Source organism: Pleurodeles waltl, chromosome 4_1, assembly GCF_031143425.1.
Source record: "Pleurodeles waltl isolate 20211129_DDA chromosome 4_1, aPleWal1.hap1.20221129, whole genome shotgun sequence".
In the NCBI taxonomy this organism is placed as follows: Eukaryota; Metazoa; Chordata; class Amphibia; order Caudata; family Salamandridae; genus Pleurodeles; species Pleurodeles waltl.
In genome coordinates this window covers 91,798,508-91,811,806 of record NC_090442.1, presented here as the reverse complement: position 1 = coordinate 91,811,806, position 13,299 = coordinate 91,798,508, and the positions used below count along the sequence as shown (strand labels likewise).

Sequence of the window (13,299 nt, the reverse complement as noted above, 5' to 3'; positions counted from 1 at the left end):
CCATCAAGTAGCTGGGGAACTCGTATTGACCAGTCCCCAGCCCATGCATTTAAAATGGATTCCATGCCCACTTACCATGTCTGAAAATCAACAAAGACATAGCAGGACCATATCTGCTCTTGCAGATATGCCCTCACACGTAATATAATGCACCCTGCCTTAGGGACTCCAAGGCCTGCTGTAGGGGTGACTTACATATATTGCATGCAGTGCTAGGGGACATGGCACACAGGATGTGTGCCATGTCGTGTTTACACTTGTCTGCAATAATACAGCATTCCTGCCACGGCAGCCTGTCATGTGCTTGGTGAGGGATCCCTAAGGGTGGCACAATTTGTGCTGCAGCCCGTAAGGACCCTCTTTAGTTTCTCAGGCCCAAGGTACCAGGGGTACCATTTATTAGGAACCTACAAAGGGTGCTAAAGGATTTACCAATTGGGAAAACAACTGGACAGTTTTTGGAAAGGGATCTGGCACTGTGGACCTGGTTGGCAAGAACCCAGTGCACTTTAAGTCAAAATCACATCAGGTACTAGGCAAAAAAGTGGGGGTAGCCATGTCAAAAAGAGGCACTTTCCTACAGTACCACTCGACTCAGAAGTGCCAAAGTCTTCTATGCTGGCTTCTAGGTTAGAGTATATCTTTAAGGCTGCGGACTGGACCTTCACAGGTACCTCTGCGACTTCCAGTGAAGAAAGAACATCACATGGCTGAAAGATTCAAATATGGGTTTTTGCATGCTTGTATTGTGGTCTATGGTCTTGCGTTAAAATGGGGACAGTCCGGGTTCTATTGCAAAGAAAATCTGATACTTTAATAACAAGTCGAGTATTATGGCCCACATGAATGTGGATGCATTTGTTCTTGAACATTAATCTTCTTCTCTGCTTATTTATGATTTACTATATGTCAACTACTAGTTATTTTGTTTGGTTTCTGCTTTGCTTTGAACTTTCAAAGATTCTTCTCATGCCTTTGTTCTTGCATGAGACTCCTGATTTGTGTGATCAGCCTGACTCTGCACAGTGCTTTCACTGACTTTCTTAAATTTCATTCTGGATTGACAGCTCCCTGAAGTTACAGAATAAAGAGGCAGTTAACAGAGCTGTAGTCCTACACATGTGGAGTGATGCTACAGTGATGTCACAATATCACTTTTTTTTTATTTCTTTTTTTTAGTTTGAGCGCACAAGCGCTCTGGCCTGTTGTAATCTATCTGTGCACACTACACACCAATCACTATCACTCGTTCACTTGCTTGCCTTTCAAAAATCCTTTATCATCATTAGTAAATGCCTTACATTTCTCCCTTCTTGGGGCAGTTCTGTTACCGCGTTGGCCATCGACCTTGTTACATGGATAATTGCACTTTTGCTGATACGTTTGTGAGCTAACTGCTTTTTCCTTTTAGGTCTCTCCTTCGTGCTCATGGCGGCCATGACATTTTTAATCAGCTTGCTTATGTCACCTGGTTTACTTTTAATTTTTAATAATTTATGTGGCAAGAAAAGTCCAGTTAAGAATTTACAACGTTAATAGCTCTAAGTCAAGCAAACGCGAGACCCACTGCATTGCAAATACTTGTCTTTATAGCTGCTATGAAACAAGTGTTGCTGCTTATAATACGTTTTGCCTTGTCCTTAATAAAGACCAATATCTTCTCAGCAATAACACTTGGAATATCCCCAATGAACACGGTTACTTCCATCAACCTCTTATGCCAAAACCAGTTATACTGACGTCAGGCAAGTTATTAGAATATAGTTTGGAAAATACAATTCTTGGATCGTCTAATTTTCTGCACAGATTCAGGACTGGACATGGGGTCTAGGAAAAGAAATAAGACACGGTTGGGTCAAACTAAGCACATTTTATGGACACTGCTTTTCTAAAGGTCTGTCAGAAGAGCACAGACACAAAATCATGACAGTCATTAGCCGTACGTGGCCTGGGGTTAAATACTATGCAGCCGTCATTTCACTTACTTCTCCTCGTGACCAGATGAAGCTGCTACTGCACCGCCACAAAGTAAGTTTCTTCCTTGTTAAACAGTAGCAGATGTTGAGGTGAGTGGGTTATAGATTTGCTCTTCCCCAAATGTGACGATGGATAACTCACAGGAGCAAGTAGGTATTTCGGGATGTCCTGTTTATTTGATATACAGCCCCACCATGACCGCCTTGCTTCACTCGTTCCGCCTTTCTCAACTGTCTCTCACGGTTTCCCACATTCCAGAATACCCCAGCTCCATCTATCTTGTGACATACGAGACGCATGTACACGAGAACACCACAGATTTCGTTGTAGGAAACAAGGATGTTTGCTCAACTCTACTGAGGCACAGTTACCTCCTTTTCTTGTCTGAGGTACTACTACCTTTGAGGTGAACATTAAGATGCTAATCTCTAATAGAAGTGAGATCTGCAGTAGTGCATTAGGTGTACTTCATACAGTCTCCTTCTAACAATGGTGTGATATTCAAAACAGCCTTGCTTCAGAAGTCTGTCAGTCCTTGACACTAAATATTATAAACATGTGACCTAGATCTGTGCTGGGGGGTTAAGGTTTTTCCAAAAACCTATACTGCATTTACAGTGCTGTGCGAAACCTGTTTGCCTCTGTACCAGAAAAGATTGAGATTTATTTTCACCAGTTTAGGATTTTGGCCCAAGCAGTGATCGCAGGGGACAGAAATGACCAACTTTCCCAGTTGTCAGTAGCATTCAGCTGCACTTCTATCATACATTATCCAAGGTTGATATGGAGTATAGAAGAACTAATGTGCTGGCAGTTTGTGTATCTTATTGTACACAGTTTTGGTGTGTAGAGTAGTAGTGTTTTTATATTTAGCCTGTGATAGTATTGGACTGGTTTCTCTCTTTGATCAAATATGTTGCTGTTGGAAGGGATATTCAGCTGCTCTGTATAGCACTTGCCAACACAGAGCCTTGGAGAAGTTCTTCTCTCTGCTTGTTCCAGCTGCTTCCAAATAATTGTTGAGATGCCCATCCATTACGGCGCAGACTGCTACTGCTGAACTAAAGCCAGTGTGCATGGAGATGCAGAGATGTAAGGACAGGAAATTATGCCTGAGCACTTAAGTCTCCTGTAGGTTGCATTATACTGATATCTAAACACAGTAGTTACTCTCTTTGTAATTTAAAGGGCATGATTTTGTAGTTCTTTTCATGAAATGTCAACTGACATCATTCCTTTAGCCTCTAGTCTTGCCATTCTGTAGTCGTAAAACCTGGAACCAAGGCGTAACCGATTCATCAGTATTGCCTAGTAAGCCCATGCATTAGTGTTTCCTTGAGGAATTTATATGAATATCTTGTAACGTTCAGTTTTTGTGTTCTTGGTGTAGAATCTTTCTTACTCAAGGTTTGACAGTGCGGCATTAACTTGACGCCTATTGTGTTCTCTGATAAACCGCAAAAAAGATGCTTCAGAAATGAGACCGCAAGCACTGTGTACCTACAGTGGTCAGAAATTATTTTGATGCAATTTGTACAACACCCCTGTACTGACTGATGCAAGTCATCCATTTGACCCCCAGATATTGCATGGTAGCACTCTGCAGTTTGGGGACTCCAGCTTACCCCGCCAACATCACTTTGCAGTGCCAACAGCTTCTGGAAAGGACAAGCCACCCTAACTCTTGGGCTTGGCAAAGATAAAGCAAGGCTGTGCGCTCAGAGATCCCATAGCAGAAAAGATCTAGAATCCATCCTGGAGGTGAACTGATGATGTACTGGAGTGTAATCTGTATCTGACTGTGACGCGCGGGTTCTATCTTCCTCTGCTGGAGACACAGAGTAGAAGGTTCTCCCTTTATAAAGCACCTGTAAGCTCCGCCCGCTGAGCCACGCCCCGTCCACCCTCGAAGTAGGTAAAGGAATTCCCGCCTTTTACCAGGATGATGGACAGCTTTCCAAAACGACCCCAATGCATTTACCGCCGATTCCGGTGGTGCGTTGTTGATGCTCATAAGCACGAGGACATCTCCACAAAGACGCACTAGTAACAATAACATTGCCAAAGGCACACAAGGTTGCTGGAGACGTTTACCCCGTGGCCCATCACGTACCCCTAGTGTACAATATAAACAGGGCGTATAAAACATGATAGGTAACGATTACTGACATACTCGTAGAAAATACTCCGGTTGGGTAGGCCACGATGCTCATTTTACAGAAACTAAACCAATAACAATAAAATACACACACACTCTTTTAAACCTGTCTGACTAAGTATTTTTTACCCATGATTCTAATTATGTATTGTATGTGCATATGTGTGTGTATTCATGTGTGTGTGTGTGTATAAATATATATATATGTATGTATGTATGTGTATATGTTGTTTCTGTCTCTGGCATGTTTGTGGATCATTGCATGGGTTGTTATACTAGATATCTATGAATTTCTGCTCTCTTTTTATCACACTTATCTACTCATCACTCTTATGTCATGTCTCTATCAAACTATCCTCCATTCTCACTCGGACTCATCCCAAATCCCTTCGACCACTTTCATCTCCTAAATATCTCTGCCTAAGCTCTTCCCTCCACCTCCACATCTAACTCACCAAACCTCACTCTACCTCTGTGACCTCCCACACAACCCTACTAAATTCTCCTGCATTCATCTCACCCTGCTACTATGCTCTCCCTAACCCTTCCACATCCTCTTTCTCCTCCGCTCCCCTTTTATTCATCTCAAGCCTTTGGATTGAGTAAATGAAGGATAAACTCCCAACTAACACTTCTGGATTTCTTTCCTCCTCCACCCCTCCATTACTCCAGTCAATCTAACTAACAAACTCTCATATCCGCAACTCAAATTAACTCATAATAATACTAAAACTGTACTCCTTATTTAAATTATACTAATCCATCACTAATTCTTGTTGGGTACCGGAGTAGCGTGCTACTCATCGAAAAGCGCTTCAACGCCTCGTCAGGGGTAGTAAGCGCTATATAAATACGATTACAATTACAATTACAATTAGGGTCTAATATGAGCTCTGTAAGCACACTAAAAGGCAAAAGTAACTGTGCAGCTGACAACAGTCGACACTTCATACTGTCTGAAGTCAAATTTAATCTCTGAACATCAATATTAACATTGACACACATACATTTATTTTTTATAAACAAACATGCATCTTACCTAATTCCAATGACAGGCAGATCAGAGTCTTTTACATCTAAAAAACAGAAAACAGCGCCATTAGTGGTTGTTCTCCTGGAAATGGTTCCCTATTTAAAGAAATACAACGCAATATAAAAGTAGACACACTTGGTTGCATCTACGAGAGAAGTAAAAATAAGTTATATTTGCAGAGTGAACAAGCACCAGTTTATTTGTCTGAAAACAAAAAAACAGAAAAGATCTAGCATTAGAGGATAAACAGCCTTTCTTGAATCCTAGGCAGAAGGTTTCTCAATTGAGTTGTAATGCAAGAGTTCCCGATCTTGGTGGTTGCAACAAAAAGCTCTGACAACAGTTCTTACACTTCAAATGATCCACTACAAATCACAGAACAAGATGGGCAGACTTGAGTGCTTAGTAAGGAAAATACAAAGTTGAATTCTGTGGCTACAAAATGTGGATGTGCTAATAAATAGTTCTGTGGACAACTGTACTAGCTATGGGAGAGATATGATCTCCTTTTTGGAGGCATGCAATCAGTTTGGCTTACACATTTCAAACTAGTCGTAAACTAGCAGAATGTAGTGATGTGATCAGTTTCATATGCTTTGCCTAACACCTACATATTTGTCTATTCATATCTGAATATGTATATTATTGCCAGTCATTTAAATCCGAACATGGGTTCTTGCAAATTGTGTCCTAATAAAATGCCTCAACTCTCCATGTACTTACATTACCAGCCATTCTTATACATAACTGGTGAGGCCGGATCATTCACACAGAACACAGAATAACATGATTCAGGACTTGAAAGTAATGCCCTTAGCTCTTTCAGGGATACGTGATGCCACATGAATGAAATGACAAGTACAAACAAAAGACTATGGAGAAATTCTAATATTTTGAATGCTGAACGTGTTGGAGACCAAACATAAAAATGTAAATCAATCAAATTTTATATTTGTTCAGGTGTTTAAAATAATACTAACATTCTGCTATAATGGGTGCTTAATGGCAATGCAAGACATCATGCATACCAAAATGGAAAACAAACAGGATTCTGCAAATTTCAGTACACAAAATCTATGTCCAGCATTAATGGCTATACTTTGAATCTCAGGATAAAAATGAGCAGCTTGTGACATACGAATGACCACCACCTGGTCAAAAAATAGTATTTCCCCAGCAGATGCAAGATCTGCAGATTATCATTATGTCAACTCCGAACATTAATAAGATGCAAGCTTCTTGGAACTCTGTTTTTTCCAACATTCCGATCCACCACCAAATTCAAAATTGCCTTCAAGGCATAGATTAACTACCTATTGCCAAGAATGGTCTTTCTGAAATTCCTAAAACAAATAAAAATAAACACTAGCAAAAGTTAAAAACCTTTCACTTAAAAGTTATTTCACCTGCGGTGTAGGGACAATTTTGAGCACATCTTCTGTTACAAACTAAGCATCCATATTTCTTGTGACTTCCAAGACACACTTTATGCCTAGCAGGTGTAATAAATGCTTCTTAGCAAGTACCAGATTGTTGTTAAGCAATACTTAAATCATCTGTTAATTTCTTGGAGGGTAACCCATGTCATTGTAAATTAGCTCAACATGTGGCTGGTAAGCACAACAAATAAGAAAAACCACAACCACCACATTGAGCATTTCTGTGGCAGTCCGAGAAAGAACAAATGTAAAGCAACCACTCACAGGCTAGAAATTACAAATGTATGTATCACTGAAAAGGTACATGTGGTTGTCTATTTGTTATTAAGATACGATTTTAACAAATAAGAAAAGAAAGCAATGGAAGTGATGAGTTGTTTAAGCCTAGAGGAAGTAGATAAAATGAGATCAAAGTTATTTACAAAAAATACTCTTATCTAGCTTTCAAACATTATTTCTGGGCAAGCTGAGAAAAAAAGGGCGACATTGGAGATGATGAAGCAAATGTAGAACACAGATGTAATAAAATAGTGTTTTATTGCCACTAACCTATTCTGTTTCTATGAATAAAACAAATATGATTTTCCGCTTGTTAGACACATAAACCAAGGTGACAGAAAGAAATCTAGTCCCAAAAAAACATACTAAGTGGTGGAGAAAGGACTTGGGAGACCATCTAAAGCTCCCAAAACATAGGTGCATCGGTCTGTTCCTTCAAGGAAAAGGCATCCATTTAGGGATACAGCAACAATGACTAGGGTAACAGTTTTGATCACAAATTATCTTTGATCCAGGTCATTAACAGTGGCCCAACAAACAAAATATCAGGCAGCCAACAGACATAACAAAACCTTACTACTTCTGAACAGGGCAGCAACAAGCATTTTTATGGCCCTATGATATATATTGTCCTGGTGGTATATATATATATATATATATATATATATATGACTGTCAATATCTCGAAGACCACAAGTGGTAACTTGCATAGAGGAAACTGGAAAATTTAACAATACTGCAGCCTCCTCGCAATCTATCCAAGAACCTACATTTAACTTCTGGCAAAGTCATGAGGTAATAGGAGAGGAGAAAGGTGCTTAGCACTGCTAAACGCAATTAATTGCTTAATCATGAAACAACAGCTTGACTAATAAGCACAACCACTTTACAAGATGGAGGAAGAGTTTCATCCCATACTGCTCTTGTCAGGGTGTAGTACAGCTGCTGCTGGTGACATCTGAAAGCAGTGGGGATGAGTTCCTTGTGGCGAGCGAGCTCAACCGTCATACAGGTGGTTCAGAAGGGTTCTCCTCCCAGCAATATTTTGAAGAGAAAAAAAAAGTGGTGCAAATGGTGCATTTTCAAGCAAATTCGCAAAAGCAAGATTTATAAAGTAATTGTAAAACTGTAGTTATGACCTCAATAAAGACATTTCATACGATAATGTAGGTAACTGCTAATTCAGTATACGAATTGTCATACTGCATTAAAGCCTGTACTGAAGCAATAATGTTTTTTGCCAAAATAAGCCTTGTTGGCAACCAACTTCCACCCCAAAATGATCCTTAAAGGTAACTTGCATGTTTGCAATATCACTTGAATTTAGTACATTATCCTTCCTGAGCCCTTTTTTTGTTTGAAAATAGCCATTATTGAACTCCAGCCTTTACTGTACTTACAGAAACAAATATATCAACTCATCCATATGTTTGTCCCTTCACTACCTTCAATGTAACGTCTATGTTTACAAACAAATTATCTATCAACAAAAAGGTATGCACCGGAAGGTCAAGGCAATGATGTAGGAGGCTGGACTGGCTTGTAGTGAGTACCAAGGGGTACTTGCACCTTGCACCAGGCCCAGTTATCCCTTATTAGTGTATAGGGTGTCTAGCAGCTTAGGCTGATAGATAATGGTAGCTTAGCAGAGCAGCTTAGGCTGAACTAGGAGGCGTGTGAAGCTACTACAGTACCACTTAGTGTCATATGCACAATATCATAAGAAAACACAATACACAGTTATACTAAAAATAAAGGTACTTTATTTTTATGACAATATGCCAAAGTATCTTAGAGTGTACCCTCAGTGAGAGGATAGGAAATATACACAAGATATATATACACAATAGCAAAAATATGCAGTATAGTCTTAGAAAACAGTGCAAACAATGTATAGTTACAATAGGATGCAATGGGGAAACATAGGGATAGGGGCAACACAAACCATATACTCCAAAAGTGGAATGCGAACCACGAATGGACCCCAAACCTATGTGACCTTGTAGAGGGTCGCTGGGACTATTAGAAAATAGTGAGAGTTAGAAAAATAACCCTCCCCAAGACCCTGAAAAGTGAGTGCAAAGTGCACTAAAGTTCCCCTAAGGACAAAAGAGTCGTATTAGAGGAATAATGCAGGAAAGACACAAACCAGCAATGCAACAACTGTGGATTTCCAATCTAGGGTACCTGTGGAACAAGGGGACCAAGTCCAAAAGTCACAAGCAAGTCGGAGATGGGCAGATGCCCAGGAAATGCCAGCTGCGGGTGCAAAGAAGCTTCGACTGGACAGAAGAAGCTGAGGTTTCTGCAGGAACGAAAAGGGCTAGAGACTTCCCCTTTGGTGGACGGATACCTCTCGCCTTGGAGAGTCGTGCAGAAGTGTTTTCCCGCCGGAAGGACGCCAACAAGCCTTGCTACACGCAAATCGTGCGTTTGGCGTTTTTGGACGCTGCTGGGGCCCAGGAGGGACAAGGAGGTCGCAAATTGGACCTGCAGAGAGAGGGGACGTCGAGCAAGACAAAGAGCCCTCACTGAAGCAGGTAGCACCCGGAGAAGTGCCAGAAACCGGCACTACGAGGATGCGTGAAACGGTGCTCGCCGAAGTTGCACAAAGGAGTCCCACGTCGCCGGAGACCAACTTAGAAAGTCGTGCAATGCAGGTTAGAGTGCCGTGGACCCAGGCTTGGCTGTGCACGAAGGATTTCCGCCGGAAGTGCACAGGGGCCGGAGCAGCTGCAAAGTCGCGGTTCCCAGCAATGCAGCCCAGCGAGGTGAGGCAAGGACTTACCTCCACCAAACTTGGGCTGAAGAGTCACTGGACTGTGGGGGTCACTTGGACAGCGTCGCTGGATTCGAGGGACCTCGCTCGTCGTGCTGAGAGGAGACCCAAGGGACCGGTAATGCAGCTTTTTGGTGCCTGCGGTTGCAGGGGGAAGATTCCGTCGACCCACGGGAGATTTCTTCGGAGCTTCTGGTGCAGAGAGGAGGCAGACTACCCCCACAGCATGCACAAGCAGGAAAACAGTCGAGAAGGCGGCAGGATCAGCGTTACAGAGTTGCAGTAGTCGTCTTAGCTACTATGTTGCAGGTTTGCAGGCTTCCAGCGCGGTCAGCGGTCGATTCCTTATCAGAAGGTGAAGAGAGAGATGCAGAGGAACTCGGCTGAGCTCATGCATTCGTTATCTAAAGTTTCCCCAGAGACAGAGACCCTAAATAGCCAGAAAAGAGGGTTTGGCTACCTAGGAGAGAGGAAAGGCTACTAACACCTGAAGGAGCCTATCAGCAGGAGTCTCTGACGTCACCTGGTGGCACTGGCCACTCAGAGCAGACCAGTGTGCCGGCAGCACCTCTGTTTCCAAGATGGCAGAGGTCTGGAGCACACTGGAGGAGCTCTGGACACCTCCCAGGGGAGGTGCAGGTCAGGGGAGTGGTCACTCCCCTTTCCTTTGTCCAGTTTCGCGCCAGAGCAGGGGCTAAGGGGTCCCTGAACCGGTGTAGACTGGCTTATGCAGAATTGGGCACATCTGTGCCCAACAAAGCATTTCCAGAGGCTGGGGGAGGCTACTCCTCCCCTGCCTTCACACCATTTTCCAAAGGGAGAGGGTGTCACACCCTCTCTCAGAGGAAGTTCTTTGTTCTGCCATCCTGGGCCAGGCCTGGCTGGACCCCAGGAGGGCAGCTGCCTGTCTGAGGGGTTGGCAGCAGCAGCAGCTGCAGTGAAACCACAGGAAGGGCAGTCTGGCAGTACCAGGGTCTGTGCTACAGACCACTGGGATCATGGAATTGTACCAACAATGCCAGGATGGCATAGAGGGGGCAATTCCATGATCATAGACATGTTACATGGCCATATTCGGAGTTACCATGGTGAAGCTACACATAGGTAGTGACCTATATGTAGTGCACGCGTGTACTGGTGTCCCCGCACTCACAAAGTTCAGTGAATTGTTTCTGAACAATGTGGGGGCACCTTGGCTAGTGCCAGGGTGCCCTCACACTAAGTAACTTTGCACCTAACCTTTACCAGGTAAAGGTTAGACATATAGGTGACTTATAAGTTACTTAAGTGCAGTGTAAAATGGCTGTGAAATAACGTGGACGTTATTTCACTCAGGCTGCAGTGGCAGGCCTGTGTAAGAATTGTCAGAGCTCCCTATGGGTGGCAAAAGAAATGCTGCAGCCCATAGGGATCTCCTGGAACCCCAATACCCTGGGTACCTCAGTACCATATACTAGGGAATTATAAGGGTGTTCCAGTAAGCCAATGTAAATTGGTAAAAATGGTCACTAGCCTGTCAGTGACAATTTGGAAAGAAATGAGAGAGCATAACCACTGAGGTTCTGATTAGTAGAGCCTCAGTGAGACAGTTAGTCACTACACAGGTAACACATTCAGGCACACTTATGAGCACTAGGGCCCTGGGTTACCAGGGTCCCAGTGACACATACAACTAAAACAACATATATACAGTGAAAAATGGGGGTAACATGCCAGGCAAGATGGTACTTTCCTACAAATGAGTTGCCCATTATTATGGATTTTTGGCATTTCAGCTCTCACGCCAAACTTTCAATCAGAAAATAAGTGTATTCAATGCAAGTTTTCCGATAACTGCAGCATAAGACAGCCACAGGCGCAAAGAAATAAACTGATTCATCGATCCATTACCAAAGAGCATGATTTTAATCGCAGCAGTCAGAAAAAAATATCCACTTCTCTTTCAAAATGAAGCCTGCAATATCAATCAGTAGAGCTTACTCAGCAGGCACAGTAAACCGGTTCTGTACATGCAGCTTCTAAACAGTGTAGGCAAAAAGGAGAATCTGTCAGTGTTTGTTCATCTTAATGATGGACAGCAAGGCTGTTGTACTGACTGAGGTAACACTGCACCCCTTTTTGAATTGACTTCCATTTTCTTTAAACATTTATGTCACAGTGAAGGAACAGGAAAATAACTGAGAGACCTGGCCCAAGAAGGGTCCCATAAACACGTGCATACAAACATGCACGACTGCGCACTTTAAACAGCCAGATTACATAGTCTTGTGGACACCACAGGAGTAGCTACATCAAGAGTGGCATCAAGCTCTGAGCTGCCTAAAGAACCCGAATGATTGCTGTATTTTACTACTCCAACAGCAGCCAAATGGATAATTTTTTTGGTCGAGCGCGCAAGCGCTTTGACCTTTTATAGGTATTCTATCCTTTTAAATACAGCCATCACTTTCACTCATTCGTGGGCTTGCCTTTCAAAAATACCTTGATGTCATGGGTAATTGCTTTATGTTTGTCCCGTGTTGGGGCGGTTTTGTTACCGCTTTGCAGACTGATCCTGTAACATGGATAATTGCATGACTGCCAATATACTTAGGCGTGGGTGAACTATGTTTTTCTTTTCTCTCTCTCCCTTCGTGCTACATGGCAGCCATGGACCTCATAGCACCAACTCGATCAGCGGTATTGGAGCTATGGCCACATTGTTCGCACTGTTACCTAATTAGACATTTCTTTTGGCTCTCCCCTTCACACTCCAAAGCTTTCCCAAATACACTTTTAATTGAAAAATGCTGTACTAAAAAACACAGAAATCCGCAATACAGCTCTTCGGGCATAGCTGGTGGGCAGACACAACAATATTCATTGCACTCGGGAAAAGTCACCCCATAATGCTTTGCAAGCATTCTTTTTCAAAACATTTTTGCCCATAACTCAGCCGGTGGTGGTCCTAGGACAATGGGACCACCACCAAAATGTTCAGCTTGATACACACTTTCTGTTTATGGCATCTCTGGGTCAGCGCACTAGGTTAGCGGGGACCCCAAAGTTATAACCCCTCCCAGCATTCAATCCCTTTTAAAACCGTCTTATGGCTAGAACATTTGTTTTACAGCTTGGAGTAGTTTGTGTTCTAAGGGCCTTAGTATTGCAGTAGGCCTGAAAATGTGTAAGGCACTACGCCCTCTAGGGGCCAAATATATGTTTGTGTGACCATGTTTCTTTAAAATTATATTTTTATTGTGGTGTTCTCTAAGGGCTGTTCTGAGCATTACAAGTCAACATATTACAATATTTGCTGCACTCTGTTGACCCATAATGCTTCGCAGGCATTCTTTTACATATACATTTTGCTCATAACTCAGCCTGTGGTGGTCCTAGGACACATTCAAAACTTTCACTACAATCTGCTCTTTCGGTCTAGATCATTTCTGGGTCCCCAAACTAGGTTGGTGGAGATCCAAAAATAATAACCCCTCCCACCATTCAATGTCTTTTTGACCTCTCTCATGGCTGGAACTTTTGTTTTACAGTTGAGAGTAGCTTGTGCTTTAAGTGTCTTGTTTGTAAAATGACTGCAGTAGGCCTGCTAGCCCTGAAAATGTTTAATGTTCTACACCCTCTAGGGGCTAAATAT

The 13,299-nt window shown here is 42.6% G+C and overlaps 1 protein-coding gene across 2 annotated transcripts in view; it reads right to left on the bottom strand.

The window, feature by feature from the left end:
- ZFP91 (ZFP91 zinc finger protein, atypical E3 ubiquitin ligase) overlaps positions 1–13,299 on the bottom strand; it is a 132,589-nt gene that overhangs the window by 88,457 nt on the left and 30,833 nt on the right. For both annotated transcript variants that reach the window (XM_069227826.1, XM_069227827.1), the window contains one exon: positions 5,175–5,211. In XM_069227826.1, coding sequence (XP_069083927.1) covers positions 5,175–5,211 — 37 coding nt within the window. The remainder of the gene's footprint in view (positions 1–5,174; positions 5,212–13,299) is intronic.